The sequence below is a fragment of the Myodes glareolus genome, chromosome 7 (assembly GCF_982192425.1).
Source record: "Myodes glareolus chromosome 7, mMyoGla1.1, whole genome shotgun sequence".
Taxonomy (NCBI): Eukaryota; Metazoa; Chordata; class Mammalia; order Rodentia; family Cricetidae; genus Myodes; species Myodes glareolus.
In genome coordinates this window covers 59,268,493-59,284,394 of record NC_142032.1, presented here as the reverse complement: position 1 = coordinate 59,284,394, position 15,902 = coordinate 59,268,493, and the positions used below count along the sequence as shown (strand labels likewise).

At 51.8% G+C, this 15,902-nt stretch overlaps 1 protein-coding gene across 1 annotated transcript; it reads left to right on the top strand.

Moving 5' to 3' along the window:
- The first annotated feature begins 4,905 nt into the window (after positions 1 to 4,905).
- On the top strand, positions 4,906 to 8,622 carry Fgf4 (fibroblast growth factor 4). The gene is made up of 3 exons (XM_048458537.3): positions 4,906 to 5,233; positions 5,615 to 5,718; positions 6,160 to 8,622. The coding sequence occupies exons 1-3, from the start codon at positions 4,906 to 4,908 to the stop codon at positions 6,334 to 6,336; spliced, it is 609 nt and encodes a 202-aa protein (XP_048314494.2). The 3' UTR covers positions 6,337 to 8,622.
- The last annotated feature ends 7,280 nt before the right edge of the window (positions 8,623 to 15,902 follow it).

Below are 15,902 nucleotides of genomic sequence, written 5' to 3'. Positions count from 1 at the left end.
ACCCAGGGCCTCCTGTGTGCTAGGCAAGCATTCTACCAACTGAGCTACGGCCCCAACCTCAAGATGTCTTTTTAAAAATGCCCTTAGCCGTGCTAAGGCGCTAAAGTCAATGTCAGCCTGCTCTCCTGGAGGCTGTGTCAGAGAAGAACCCAGAAGGGCTGCAGAGATGGCTTGCTGCCAAGCCTGACAACCTGAGTTCAATCCCTGGAACCAAACCAACTTCTGGAAAATTAACCACAGACCTCCACATGCACAGTGCACACGTGCACCACACACACACACACACACACACACACACACACACACACACACACAAATAATAAATAAGTAAATCACTAAATAAATTTAAAATTGGGTCTCACTGTGTACCCCCTGCTAACTTAGAACTAACTCCCTGTGTAGACCAGGTCTCAAACTCACAGAGTTCCACCTGTCTCTGCCTCTTAAGTGCTGGAATTAAAGATGTGTGCCACCAGGCCTGGAATAATTTTTTGTTTTAGTCTGAAACAGGGACTGGGGAGGCAGCTCAGGGGTTAAGAGAACTTACTGCTCTTGCAGAGACTGGGGTTCAGTTCCTAGCACCCATGTGGCAGCTCACAACTCTCTGTAGCTCCAGTTCCAGGGGATCTGACTTCCTCTTCTGGTCTTCATGGATTGTGCATGCATGTAGCACACATACATAAGACATACATATAAGCAAAATACTCATACATATAAAATAAAAATGAAAAAAAATCTTTTTTAAAAAATCTGAGATGGACTGGGGCTGTTGCTCAGGAGCAGGGTGTTGGTCTCACAGTACGACATCATGGGCTCAGTCCCCAGTATTGCTAAGGATCATGCCTGAAAAGGACAGCAGCGACCCTAAAACGTCAATGTGGAATTACCATGTAACCCAGCATTCCAGGCAAGGGCTGAACGGGGTCAGATAAGCATATGCACTTTGGGGGGGGGGGGAGTAATGGTACAGTATATCATAGCAGCCCCAGAATAGAAGCCCAAGGGACCACAGACAGACAGGGGGGACAAAATGTGGTCCCCTGAGCGATGGAATATTATTCAGTCTTCAAAAGGAAGGGAATCCAGGCACATACTGCAGCTGTACCTGCTGAATAAGTTGAATAAATTCCAAGCGGTGAGCCAGGCCAGGCACAAAGGGCCCCACGCGGCTAGCCTGATCGCTTGTCCCTAGAGTCTTTGCTCCACAGGATGTGGGCTCAAGGGGGTGGGGGAGGATGAGTCAGCATTTAAGGGGACAGAGTTTCAGTCTGAGGTGAGAACATTGTGGAACTGGATGGTAGGGAGGCAGCCCAGCAGTGAGAGTCGCTTCTCTCCTTCTATCGTGTGGATTCCTGGATTTGAAGTTAGGCAGTCAGGCCAGGGTCGTGCTCTGTGTCTTGATCTGGATGGCAATCCTCTTTTTTAAAGACTGAGTCTCCCTATGTAGCCTTGGGTAGCCTGAAACTCTAGGCTGGCCTCACAGAGATCCTCCTGCTTCTGCCCGCTGAGTTCTGGGATTAAAGGCGTGTGCCACCAAGCTCAACCAATTTTATGGGGTTTTGTTTTGTTTTGTTTTTAAGGAAAATATTAGCCGACCTCCTCCTAACTCTGGAGGCCTGCAAGAGTCACCTTCTTGGAGGCTCAGCAGACCCACCTGCCAGGCCTCCCCCACCCCCCACCCGTCTGCATAAAGGGATTGCTGAGGCCAGAAGATGGATTTAAATCGGGAAAGCCTTGCTGTGATTTGTAAAGCTTACCCTGGGCCCTGCCCAGAGGAGAGCCTCCTCCCCCACTCAGGCCTAGAACCCAATTTTCATGCATTCTTATTCTTATGACGATGAAGCTGTTGAACTCTTAACTGCTAAACTGGCAGCTAGGTGAAGTGCTGCTCCCAGGGAGAAGTGGCTATTCAAGGGAATGACAGGGGACTTTTGAAAACACAGGTCATGCAAGGTCACACTCTGAGGGTCACTGGCCTGGGCCTTGACTGCACGCCTCAGTTCTGAGCCTTGTCCCACCCACTCACCTGTTAGCCTCCACTCACAGCCTACTGCAGTGTGATTTGTGTGGAGACTTTCAACGCCCCGTTGAAAGTCTACACACATGTAGACCAGCACGTACTGTCAGCCCAGTCCTATGGGAGCCATGCCATCCCAGACTTTGCTCAGCCTCTTCTCAAAGGACCTCCTCCTGCCTCTGCTGGCACTCTGTAGCACACGTGGGTCCTCAACCCTCTTTGTAGCTGAGGATGACTTTGAACTTCTGGTTTCCTGCTTCCGTCTCCCTAGAGCTGGGATTGTAGGTGAGCACTGTCACGCCACACCTGGGTCGTTCAGTGCTAGAATCTGGGGTCTCGTGTATGGCAGACAGACACGCTACCAAATGAGTCACATCCACAGCCCACAACTTCAGCTCATTTTGTAGACTGGGACACGGAGAGCAATCTGCAATGAAAGGTCACTTGTGACCAACAGGCTAGAGGCAGGACTTGAACCCAGAGTTGGTGGCTGCAAGATCTTCCTATGTTCCAAGTTTGTGATAGACTCAACATTCAGAGTCGTGGCAGGGCAGAAAGGCTCAGGGCCTGAACTCAGCTAAGCTAAAGTCACCTGACTCCATTCTGTCTGTCCCAGGCACTTAGAAGTTTTAGCTCTGAGTCCAGCAGTGAGTAGAGGAGTTGCTCCAGGCTCCGCAAGCACTGTTGAACACCTACTGAGTCTCAAGTTCTGGAGTTAGGCCCAGACTGTGGTCACACCATGATGGGAACAATATCAGCAGGGCAGGGACACACAATAAATGAAGACTTCTGTAGTGATCATTTTGTTTTTTTTTTTCTTTTTGAGAATTCTCTAGCCCAGGCTGGATTGGAACTCACAATATAGACCAGGCTGGCCTCAACTCAGAGATGCACCTGCCTCTGCTTTCTGAGTGCTGGGATTAAAGGTGTGGACCGCCAAGCCTGACCCCAGTAAGACTCTTAAGAGCTGCGAATTGGCAGCAAATGGAGTGAGCAGAAGCACACGGGCATCCTGGAGGATGCTACCCTAGGGCAGGCTAAGCAGGAGTCATGGCCAGAAGATCTCTGGATCTTCCTTCTAGGGAAAGGGAGGGAAGCTGAACAAGCATGACATCGGGGTACGACGACAGGCTGGGGTCAGTCCCTGAGGCTCTGATCCTTACCCATGCTTCCATATTCTCCCTGCCCTATGAACACGAAGGGTGAGGGGCCTGCAACAGTTACTGCAGGTTTTCCAGCCACAGCCAGACGCAAAAACCAGACCCCAGGGCAGTTCGATAAGAGTGCCCAATCCTAGCCCCCACCACTTGTCTCTGCTATCAAGAGCACCCAGAAAGTGAGGTAGCCAGCGACTCCTCTTGTAGTGAGAGTCAAGGGTGCATCCCCAGATTGAGGTGGGGGTGGGGAGCCTGCTCACCACCAGCAGCATTAGTACAGGGCAATGACCCTTAGGTCTGATCAGAGAGCACCCAGGAGCGCTCAGACCAAGGCCGGCAGCTCACCTCCAGTGACACTTCACAGCAAGGAAATTAGGGACCCGTAGGTGGGAAGAGATGTGTCCCAGCAGGGTGTGTGGGGCGGGAGCCCGAAAAAGCCCAGCAGCAGCTCTACAGGCCACTGGAGGCCCCAGAGATCCCAGGCTGCCAAGTGCATTAGGATGCCTCATCAAGGGATTTGGAGACATGGCGTAACCCCCCACTAAGGACTAGGTAGTCTCAGGACCTGGCTCCATTCCCTTTGGTGTTCTGAGTAAGGTCCAAGAATGATTGGTGCAAGCCCAAGGACCGAGGGTAGGAAGAAGCCACGACCCCCTGAGAAGGCTCTGATGGCAAGCACTGTTTGTGCAGTCAGGGGTGTAGCAGGCTCTGAGCCCCCCCCCCCCCCCCCCCCCGGGCATTGCAGCCTGGTCACCTGCTGGCTCCAGGCTCCTCAGCTACCCACAGAACACAGAACAGGGACATTCACACCTAGGTGCGCATTACCAGGGCTCTGCCCAGTAAGCCCCATCAAGCCATAATGGCCACAGCGGGGGCGGGGGGGGGGGGTGCTGGTGGGGGAAGGGACCCTTCCAGAGCCCTTCAAGAGTTGGAGTGCTACCGGGTTGGAAAAGTCTGGCCTCCACATCTGAAAATCCTTGTTTTGGAGTTGGAGGGAGGGAACTGGTGACTCCAAGAGTCCAGTGCCCCGTCAGTTGTCATTCTGTCCTTGCCTTAGGTGCCTGGGAGGGGAGCGCAAGTCTGGGCTATCCCCGGATGTCCTTAACTCGATTTCGCTTAGAAGCGCCCACTCCGTGGTTGTTGCTCAGGCTTCGTCCCTCCACTTGGCAGACCTGGAAACTTCCAAGCTTCTGGGACCATCCTAGACTTGGTTCCCCACCGATCGTGCCACCGTTGGAGTTTACCCCGATAACTAAACTACAATGTGGCTAGGCTGCTTCCCACCCTCAGTCCAGGCCAATCCTTGGCGCACCAGAAAGGATCCAGATTCTGGTGGGTTCCCAAAGGTCCTCGCGCAAGGAGGAAGGACCAGAGATGCTCCGTGGAGCCAAGAGCCGAGGGGCGGAACTAACAGGTTCGAGTGCTGGGCGGAGCCAAAAGCTAGGGGTTGGGGTCTCTCCAGGTGACAGTAGGCACCACCCGGTCCGCGCCTCCTCCCCCGGCGGTGATTGGCAGGCGGCCTGCGCCCCGGCTCCCAGTCGACCGACGCCCCGCGGGCCGGCGAGTAGGAGGGGGCGCCGGTTATATATACCGCTGCTCGGCGGGGCTGGGCGCGCGGGGACTGTCCCGCCACCGCTGCAGGCCTGTTTGCTCCCGTAGCCTCGACCGTCGCGCAGCATTCGCCGGACTCACGGCCCGTCGCTCGAGCGCACGCACGGCCCGCGGGCCGGGATGGCTAAGCGCGGGCCGGCCACGGGGACACTGCTGCCCGGGGTCCTGGTGGCCCTGCTGGTGGCCCTGGTGGGTCAAGGGGCCGCCGCACCCAACGGCACGCGGCCAGCCGAACTGGGGCGCGGCTGGGATGGCCTGGTGGCCCGCTCGCTGGCGCGCCTGCCAGTGGCCGCGCAACCCCCGCAGGCGGCGGTTCGCAGCGGCGCAGGGGACTACCTGCTGGGCCTCAAAAGACTGCGGCGGCTCTACTGCAACGTGGGCATCGGATTCCACCTGCAGGTGCTGCCCGACGGCCGCATCGGCGGCGTGCACGCAGACACCGGCGACAGTAAGTGTGGGGCGTGCCGGGAGGGTGGGGACCCGAGCAGCAGACCCGGGAACGGTGCCGGCTCAAGCTCCGTCCCTTAGGACCCGAGGACCGGGAGCGTACCGCCAGCCAGGCCCCGCCTCCCGCCTTCGGAAGCCTGGGCTCCCGGTGCCGCAAATTCCAGCGCCTTCGCCCGTCCGCACCCACGGGAGCCCGGGACAAGTGCCCAGACTGAGGCCAGCCTTGGGGAATACCAGCTCTTAACGCTTGCGCTAGGGACCCCGAGTTTTTCACTTAACACTCACCCCAGCATCGAGGTCTCCAGAGGTTCATAGGTGGAGGGTCTGTGTGGGCCCAGGGTCACCTACTCTTTTCTGACTTGCGCCTCCACTCCCACCCCAGGCCTTCTGGAGCTCTCCCCGGTGCAGCGGGGCGTGGTGAGCATCTTCGGAGTGGCCAGCCGGTTCTTCGTAGCCATGAGCAGCAGGGGCAAGCTCTTCGGTGTGGTAAGTACCCGGGGGGTCTGGCTGGGCACCTGCTGGAGACCTTGTGCAGGGCTAGCAGGATTGTAAAACCCACACCCCACCCACACGCACGCACTTGCGTCTGGTTACCGGGTCTCGAGGTTTCCAGCCAAAATAGCCAGAAGCAGCTTGGACTTTCAGACCAAAGGGACTGCCCCACCCTATTTCTGCCAGCCGTAGGTGGGTACTTAACTCATCCTAGGAGAGAGGCGGGTCCAATGGAGATAAGTCCCAACAGGCAGAACACGCGCGCGGCAGGAGATACTAGAATGATAGGGACAGGGCAGGTGAGCTATGCTCCGCCTAGCGTGGGCTTAACATCTCCTTGAAGCCTGGGACAGACAGACTTGACACCCTGCCTAGAAAGACCTCTTGGACCCTGCTGCAACAGGTCCCTGGCTCACCCTGTGTCCTCTTTCTTAGCCTTTCTTTACCGATGAGTGTAAATTCAAAGAGATTCTTCTGCCCAACAATTACAACGCTTACGAATCCTACGCTCATCCCGGCATGTTCATGGCCCTCAGTAAGAACGGGCGGACCAAGAAAGGAAACCGAGTGTCACCTACCATGAAGGTAACCCACTTCCTTCCTAGACTGTGACCCTCCGGAGCCCTGCCTCAGCCTCGGAAGCACACCCCACCCCTCAGGAGGAGCACTTTCTCTCCATGGAGAACTGTTTGCAAAAACAGGTGTAAGATACTTAAATTAATTATTTAAATATGTATATACTGATGCCCAATTATTTATAATTCTGTGTATTTTCATTTTCTGGGTGGGGGGAAATGACCAAAAGAACAAACGAATCCAATGAAGCTTAGACTTTTTGGTGCAGTGGGACGGACTTGCTTCAATATCAAAGCCCAGGGAGTGCTGCTATTTCATGTGTGAGTCTCTTAAAACTCAGTGACATCAGATTCCAAGGGTGTCTGGCCTCTCTGTGTCTGGAAAGGCCTGCCTAGGGCCTCTGAGCCAGTCAGAGGAGGACCCTGCGATTGCTCCTTCCAGTCGGGGAGCATCCTGAAGCAGCCGCTCCCTCAGCTCCCTTTGGTATGAACCCGAACGGATCGGTTTACTCCGGGGACAGAAGTGCGTCCTGGAAGTCCTCCCGCCTCTGTTTTTAGATCTCCAAGGCTGATCTTTGAACTCTCTAGCAGTCAATCTTCCTCGACCTACCGGATGGGAGAGACCCTTAGACAACTTTATAAACTCCTGTTTGCCTTTTTTGGACTGGCCAAACAGGGCACGTGGCTTGTAGCCATTGGAACTTTGTCAATTGCCGGGAAAGGAACAAGGAATGGACAAGGAGGTGCATGTGCCACAACTCAAGACTCTAGGGATGAAATTCTACTTTTTGTGATAGAGGATGGCTTGTCAGGATGTAACAAAGTGTTTTTGCAAACGGAGAAAAAAAAAAAACAGGCTTCCCAGAAATTGGGGAGCTTTGTACTGGAACTCCACAATTTGAGAGTGAACTGTCCTTCCCAGCCCTAAGGCATTCTGCCTGCAGGAGTTCGCATTCCGGTGCAGTCCCAAGTGTGAACCCATTCGCATTCTGTTCCCATCTACCTCAGAGTTCCTGAGCCCCTGGTGATCAAGCTGGAGACGCTGCCGGGTGCGCCTGCCGGCTTCTCTTCCACATGTAGCATCGTGCGCCCTGCTGGACTCTTGTCACGTTCCAGCTATCTTTACCCAATGATTTACTTTTAGTAAGGGGTATTCATGGTGAAAATATGCGCGGCCAGCTGTCGGAGTGCACTATATGGTCACCAAGTCAAGTAACCCTTATATTTTTCTTTATATATTTTACGAATGTAACCCCTGTCGCTGAGACCAAGATGGAAGAGGCAGGGTCGGCGGCATTTAAAAAAAGGGCTGAGGTGAGGGCGAACATTTAATTTTAATGAATGACTCTTTGGAGTTTATACAAAATGACCTTAGCTCGCTAGAGTGAATGCCCCAAATGCTTCTCCCCAAGACGTTAAGACTTTGCTGGGAGGCTTCTGAGCCACGTCCCAAATTAACTTTATGGGAGGCTACAGACAGCAAGATGGGGAAAATCTGATTGGCATTTTTTTTGTCTTTCACATTCCTTTCAAAAACTCTTTGTTTGAATGCTAATCGGATACTTAAATACTATTCTGTACCACAGCCCAAGAAGGAAGGGGACACGCCCAAAGCTGAGGTGGGAGAATGTTCCATAAAACTTCCTTTTATGTTTGCTGGCTTACAGGACAATACAGATTTTGTGTTTTTGAAAACAGGCCCTAGACTCCAAGAGTGTTGGGGAAAAGGTAGTTGAAGGTCTTTTGTTGTTGTTGTTGTTACTGTTTTTTTTTTTTTTTAAAGACAGGGACTCATAGCCCAGGCTGGCCCTGACTTGCTATGTTGCTGAGGATGACCTTGAATTTCTGATCCTCCTACCCCCACTTCCAAAGTTCTAAAATTACAGACGCAGGGCCACACACACTATTAGGTGCTGGGGGTTGAAGTCAGGCACATGCCAGGCCACTCAATCAAAAGTATGTCTCCCTCTTTTTTGGAGAGGCAGGGATGAGATGAGGGGCGGAGTCTTATTCTGTAGCCCAGAATGGCTCTGCTTGAGTCAGCAAGTGTTGGGACTACAGGTGGAAGGCACTTGCCCTGCTCTGATGGGGTTCTTGGCCGCCATGTTGCCTCCGACAGGCTGTGGTCCTCCCTGACCTCCTGTTCCGTTTTTTCAGCCAGCTTCCTTTCCTGTCTGTGTCCAAGGACAAGGCTGTACCTTTGCAATTTTGTTGTGGGATGGGTTTAAGGTTTCTGTATCTGCCCTGGTTACAAAGAGTCGGTCTGTAGTTAATACAGGTGTCGACCCAGAGAGTATGTGCTGTGCACACTGGATCGGAGAGAAGCATTCGATCATGTATAGAGAGCCCCACGGGAGATGGGAATGATTGACGAAGATATTAAAATGACAAACGTGTCTTGAAGTCCCTGTGTCCGCTTCATCTTTTTTCTATTTGCAGCTGAGCAGGACAGGAGTAGGGAGACAGATTTTAGCCAGGTGTGTACATGCTAATGCGGCTTTGAAAACCAGGAAGCAAGGATGTCACAGTTGCACATCCTAGTGTCTCCCCTCAGTGGGACTCTATTGCTGCCTACCTTGGTCTATGAAGTCTGTCCACAGCCCTGGTGGGTACATAATCACCAAAGCAAAGTGGGGCTGACTGAGGACAGTCAACAGGCACTACCTGTGGGTTTGGCTAGTTCAGTTGACTGTTCTCAGTGAGGAGATGGGGTCAAATTAGAAGCCAGAAAAGATGGCGCCCACTTAAGTACTGAGATGGTTTATACCACCACACCAGGCCAAAATTTGGTGTTAGTTGTCCTTATACATTTATAACTTGCCTATATCAGGGCATGTTTACAATTTTGGGTTTGTTTTGCCTTCATTTTTAAGATGGAACCGTAGCCCACAATGGAGTCTGAGGTACTGTCTGTAAAAACTCAAGAGGCTGTGAGGTTGTGGTGTACACCTTTTAATCCCCGCACTCAGGAGATAGGCAGGCAGGTTTGAGTTCAATTCCAGGACTGCCAGAGCTACACATAGAAACCCTGCCAATGAATAAATAGGTAGGGGCTAGAGGTCTAACAAGTGGCTTCAGAGTGTTTGCCTGACACACACGAAGCCTTTGACTTGGGTCCCCAGCATCTCTTGAGTAGGTTGTGGTGCACAAGCTGTAATCCCAACACTGGAGGTGAAAACAGAAGGTTCCTAATTTCAAGGTGATCTTCCACTCCACAGTGTGTTGGGGCCAGCCTGGGCTAGGTGAGAGCCTATCTCAGTAACAGTAGCACTAGTGGTAGTAATAATAAATGACAAGGGTGGGCTCACCTACGTGACTTGTCCTCATGCAAAGGAGGCCAGGCATAGGGCAAATTCCAGAGAAACATCTCAAGCAGAAAGGTGGTGTGATCCTGCCCAACTCTGGAGGGTCCACCTGACCCATTCAGACTCTCAGCTGCCCCGCTGACTCCACACACCCCATTAGAGCACCCCAGGAGAATGGTGGTGAAGGTGTTATTTGCACAGTCAAAAGCAGCTGGTATCTTGAGCAGACCCTGTCCTGCCGGCTCCTGGGGTCCTCAGCAAGGCTATTCCAGTCAAACAAGGTGACTCAGTTTGTCAATGGCAGCCCATTATTGACCTACTGGTGCTTTTGGATTGGCAACCTCCAGCACAGGGATTATGGGAGTGGGGGTCAAGGCCCATTAAGAGTAAAGGGAAGAGTGCTATTGCTTGCTTCTGTGGCAGGCACTGAGTAAGCTGTGTGCCTTTGCTCTGTTTTAGTTTGGAGGTTTTTCTTGTGTTTGTTGCACATGGGCTTCAGCGTAGGACATGGGCACAGAGAGAACAATTTAGAAAAGTCAGTTCTGCCTGGCGGTGGTGGCCTACGCCTTTAATCCCAGCACTCAGGAGACAGTATTCAGTGGATCTTTGTGAGTTCAAGGCCAGCCTGGTCTACAAAGTAAGTTCCAGGTCAGGGTGACAGAAAAAACCCTTTCTCAAAAAACCGGGAAAAATAAAGTCAGTTCTTGGTCAGACATAGTAATGACACCTTTAATACACAGAGACAGGGGCTCTCTGAATTCTAGGACAACTAAGTGAGATCCTGTTTTGTTTGTTTAAGATTAGTTCTTAGGGGCTGGAGAGATGGCTCAGAGGTTAAGAGCACTCACTGTTCTTCCAGAGGTCCTGAGTTCAATTCCCAGCAACCACATGGTGGCTCACAACCATCCATAATGAGATCTGGTGCCCTCTTCTGGCATGCGGGCATACATGAAGGCAGAATGTTGTATACATAATAAATAAATAAATCTTTAAAAAAAAAAGATTAGTTCTTAGCTGTGCAATGGTGGTACACACCTCTAATCCTAGTACTTAGGAGGCAGAGGCAGGCAGATGCACAAGTGAGTTCCAGGACAGTTGGGGATACACAGAAGAAACCTTGTTTTGAAAAACCAAAACCAAAAAAATGTTCTTACCTTCAGGTTATCAGGTTTGGTAGCTGCCTTGTCCACTGAGCCATTTCACTGGCCTTGGTTTTAGGGCTTTTGGGTTGTTTTTGAGTTTGCTCATTGTTGTTTTGCTTGAGATAGAATCTCACTGTGTAGACCAGGCCAGCCTTGAACTCCCAGAGATCTGCCTGCCTCTGTTTCCTGAATGCTAGGATTAAAGACCAGCACCACCACGCCTGGCGACCTTTGGTTTTTTGGTTTTTAATTTGGGGGGAGCTTGCACAGTCCCCACTACCACAGGTTATGAGGTCCAGCTTCTCACACTTGGGGAAACTTCCCAGTTCAGCACAACTAGAGTGCTGTGGGTGGGTGAGTCTGGAGCTCCCTTGACTCTCTTTCTTCAGGAAAACCTTCAAGTGTTGTAGAGTTACTGTGGCCAAATGGAGACTTTCTTCTGATGACAATGACTATGAGGGAAGTCAGTTGGCACACTGGGCTGTGGCCCACCTGAAGCTGCCTTGAGTGAGTCCGTGGTGCTACCCAGTCAGGGTTCCACAGGAGCCAGACTGGTGCTGCTAGACAGGCATTCTAGTGACGGGCAGGGAGACACACCACAGGGTGCAGTCAGCCAAGGCTGTTTCCACCCTCACCTCCCTGAGTGGAGTGGCCTCCATCCCTAGGGGAATTTGCAAAGCAGGTGACTCTGGAGGGAGATGGCACCTGACAGGTGGCCTCATTCCTTTATTTAAGGACCGCTCATAGCATGTAAAACAGTCAGAGGTCCTGGACAGCTGGCCAAGCCCAGAGTAGCCCTTTCTGAACAGCCTGCATGTATGTGCCCTGGGTTTGCTGGATGGATGCTGGAGTCCTGGGTAGGACAGAGACAGACACAGCTCTGTCAGCTGTCCCCTCTGCTCACTTCTCACTGAGAGGCATCTGTGCCCCTCCATTTCATGTCAGCATGGGCAGAAATGTCAGTTTGACTGAGGCAGGCCACCTTCAGTGTTCTGAGCCACTACAGAGTTGGACACCCAAGGTCCTGTGTCTATTGTCCCAGAAGGAAGTAGAGGCTCGCTTAGCAGGCCCTGGAGGTGAATGCTCTGTTAAGAGCCATCATTGAGCCTGAGCATTAAATAATGACAGCCCAGTTTACACTCTGGCCCTGTCTTAAAATACAAACAAACCCAGCAGTGGGGAAGTAGGGGTGGGAGGCTCTTGTGCTCAAGGTCATCTTCCCACACACAGCAAGTTGACAGCCAGCCAGGGCTTGTCAGGTGTGGTGGGGAACAGGTGCTACAGGCAGGAACCTCAGGAGTTCAAGGTCATCCAGGGCTACACAGTAAGTTTCTTAGTTTCTTTCTTTCTTTCTTTCTTTCTTTCTTTCTTTCTTTCTTTCTTTCTTTCTTTCTTTCTGTCTGTCTGTCTGTCTTTTTGGTTTTTTGTTTGTTTGTTTGTTTTTGTTTTTTTTTTTCCAGACAGGGTTTCTCTGTAGCTTTTTGGTGCCTGTCCTGGAACTAGCTCTTGTAGACCAGGTTGGCCTTGAACTCACAGAGATCCACCTGCCTCTGCAGCCGGAGTGTTGGGATTAAAGGCCTACATAGTAAGTTCCAAAGATAACTGGGGCTATGTGAAACCTTGTATCAAAGGCCAAAAATCAAAAATTAAAACAAGAACTTTTGATGGTGTTCTTTCATGGGAATCTTTCTGACTTGTGCTCCTGGTTAGCTGTCCTGTGTTAGCCCAACGCTGATAATGATGGTTCTGGGGACAAGCAGAGCTTGTAAGGTTTGCTGGCCCTGGGTCTTCTGGCAGAAGCAGAATCAGCCTCTGTCCTGAGGGCACTCCCACAGTAAAAAGGGACAAAGTGAGCCCTCAGACTCCCCTGCCTCCTAAGTGGAAGACACCATACACAGAGTACCTTCACTGAGGAACACATCCAGATACCCCAAATCACAGTGCCAGGGTTATGTGAGCAGTAAAGGGCACACAGTCCAGGACTGTTACCTTGACCTCTGGAGATGCTTTCATTTCTGTTTTTTTTCAGTACAAAGGAACCTGTCCTCATTTCATTTCTGTTGCTGTGATAAAAGACAGCTTAGGAGACTAAAGGGTTTATTCTGCTTCCAAGTCCAGTCCAGGAGAGATGAGAAGTCAAGGTACAAGCTTGAAGACAAGCCTGTTTGCTTTTCCACGCGGCATCACCTCCGACAGAAACACACAGCCAGGGAAACGCAGTCAGAACCATGGGGGCTCTGCCTGCCTACTCCTTTTCTGGCTCATGCTTGGCTGGCTTTCTTTTACAGCACAGGATCACCAGGCCCTATAGTACACACGGCCTTTAATCCCAGCACTGGGGAGTCAGAGGCAGGTGGATCACTGTGAGTTCAGGAAAGTCAGGACTGTATAATGAGACCCTCTCTCAAAAACAGAAACAACAAACAAAAATTAGCCAGGCTTCACCTGCCCAGGGAATGGAGCCACCCACTGTGGGCTGGGCCTCCTACATCAATTAACCATCAAGACAGTTCCCCACAGACATGGCTATAGGCCGTGACGCTCTGAGCTCTTCCTCAACCGAGACCCAGGTGACTGTGGGCTGTATCAAATTGACCATTAAAATAGGATCCAACTCAGAGAGAGCCTCTTTCATGCCAGGCTAGCACCCTGCCACTCACTTAGCCACTACATCCTAGCCCTGTTCTTACACTTTTAAACCACTAAGTTTTCCTGATCAGTTGAGTATTAATTAATTAATTGGTTGATTGGTTGGTCAGTTTTGAGACAGGGCATCACTCTGTCATGCTGGCTGACCTCTAACTCACTGACTGTGTAGATCAGGCTAGCCTAGGGCTCACAGAGATTCACCTGCCTCCGCCTTCTGAGTGCTGGGATTACAGGCGTGCGCCATCACTTCCGGGCTAGATTTTTCTTTTAATGTATATGTGTGTTTGAGTATCGGAAGCAGAGGGGCATAAAGGTCATCTTTAGCTACAAATTGAGTAGCCTGGACTGAATGAGAGCTTGTCTCAACGAAAAACAAAAACAAACAAACAAACAAAAAAAAAACTGGGAGTGATGGTGCACACCTTAATCCCAGAATTCAAAATCTGGTGAACAGAATCAAAAGGAGGCTACACTGGTCTACGTGGTGAGTTCCAGGCCAGCCAGGGGCTACATAGTGAGTCCCTGTCACCAAAGAAAGTAAACTAGGAAAAAGAAAAGCAAGGAATTTGGAGGCAGATTCAGGCCACTAGGGCAGAGCTCCACAGCCAATGGCTTTGATAGCCACTGTCTGATGTCCTGTGTCCTCAGGCCGGAAATCCACAGCTGTGCTACCTACCTTGTGTCTGCAGCTCCCAGACTGTCTTCTCCCTGTGTCTGAACATGTCCCTTTTCTTTATGTCTGTGCCCTGATCTCTACCTATAAGGATACCGGCTCTGTGGGATCAGGTCCCATAAAAGTGGCCCCGTCCAACTGCATCCTGAGCTACTGGGGGCTAGCCCTCCAGCATTTGGAAACCCGGTCCCCTAGAACAAAACCTTCTCGCGTGCAGTACACAGAGTCACTGCCTGGCCTCTCCTCTAGTCCTCAGGACTTGGTACCCTGTCCACATCCCAAGTTAGGAAGTGCAGAGCGGAGGGCAAACCTGTGAAGATGGGTGAGGTAGAGCAGGCCCTCAACACTTCACCGCAGGTGAGCCTGAAAAAGAGGTTCAGGCCTTTGAACCAATCACCTAAAAGGTCAGTGCCCCCTGACCTGTCTCGGTGTGGTGAGGTGAGAGTTTCCCTCCCATTCCGCAGGGAGCCCTGGACTCTCCCAAGCCTCTTGAACCAGCCCAGGAGGTTTATAGAGAGGCAAGCAGACCTGGAGAAGACCCCAACCCTCCTGAGCCCCTTTGAATCCCTACAGGGCCGGGCTTATTTGTACTTCAGAACTAATGTCATTAAGGTTACATTTGCCACCAGAATATGCTGATGACCTCAAATAGCCCCTAATTGCGCTTTCCAGAGGGACAGTAAGGCCACAGAGAGGCTAGCCTGGGTTGCTGTGCCTCCCTCAGACTCAGGAGAGCACTGGGGGCTGCAGAAAGATCTAAGCCTGGGCCCAGCCTAGGTTCAGCCAGGGCCCCAAGGTCTAGAAGACCTTGGGAAGGCACACACATGTGCTGAAGCAATGTTTTCTCCCAAACCCCCACCCACCTCCCACCTTCATATCCTCCCTGCAGGTAGAGGCTACAATGAATGGCCAAGCCATGTCACCCCAGAGTCTCCTGAGGCCTTCTCCTAGCAGGCAAGAATTTGTGAACATCTAAAATGGGCCCCATCCATGCTGAGGACTCTGAGGACGTGTGTGTTTGTGTGTGTGTGTGTGTGTGTGTGTGTGTGTGTGTGTGTGTGTATGCGTGCACGTCCTATGAGATCACACAAGACTGGTTTTGAACAACACAGACTTAAGTTCCTCGTAGTCCTGGCAGCCAGCAGTTGGCAGTGGGGTGGGCAGGGCTGTATCCCCTCCCCAGGTTCAGAGCAGATTCTTTCTTGTCTCCTCCTGGAGCTCCTGGGCTCCAGGACTGGGTGCTGATGACTGTCCCCGGTGCCCCTGCTCTCTCCCCTCCCCTTCTCTGAAAGGGCGCTGCTGCTAGATTTAGGTCTGCTCAGAACCCAGTATGATATTCTTGAGAACTTCAGCGAGTTCTTACCTCTTCAGAACCCCCATTTCTGAGAAAGGGTCCAGAAGCTAAGAGGTAGACTTATCTTTTGGGGAGGAGCAGGGTGAACATTCGGCTTCCTACAGCTGGGGAAGCACTCCCTATCCCAGCTCCACCGGTCTGACTGGGCTGTGCATGGAACAGGCATAGGACTGGTCTGTCAAGCCCAGGTACAGGGAACAGAGACGCTGGCCCTGTGTGAAATGTCTGGGATTAAAGCAGAGACAGCACCATACTCAAGTGGATCACTAAACTCTGGACTCAGCGGGGCCAGAGCAAGAGAGCAAGCCCTGCAAGCTCTCTCTGTCCAGCCAAGCCCCAGGGCCTTTGCACTTCATTGCCTCAAAGGCTGTCTTTCCTGAGCCCTGCTGAAGCAGGCCTCCCAAGCCCACACATCTATCTTTCTACCCTTTATGCTCCTGCCACAGGCTCCGAGCCTGTAAGAGCAGAGTCCCATCTCCT

Coding starts and splice junctions, on each gene's coding strand:
- Fgf4 (XM_048458537.3), top strand. CDS start 4,906: ATGGCTAAGCGCGGGCCGGCCACGGGGACACTGCTGCCCGGGGTCCTG. Junction 5,234..5,614: donor GCACGCAGACACCGGCGACA/GTAAGTGTGGGG, acceptor CTCCCACCCCAG/GCCTTCTGGAGCTCTCCCCG. Junction 5,719..6,159: donor GGGGCAAGCTCTTCGGTGTG/GTAAGTACCCGG, acceptor CCTCTTTCTTAG/CCTTTCTTTACCGATGAGTG.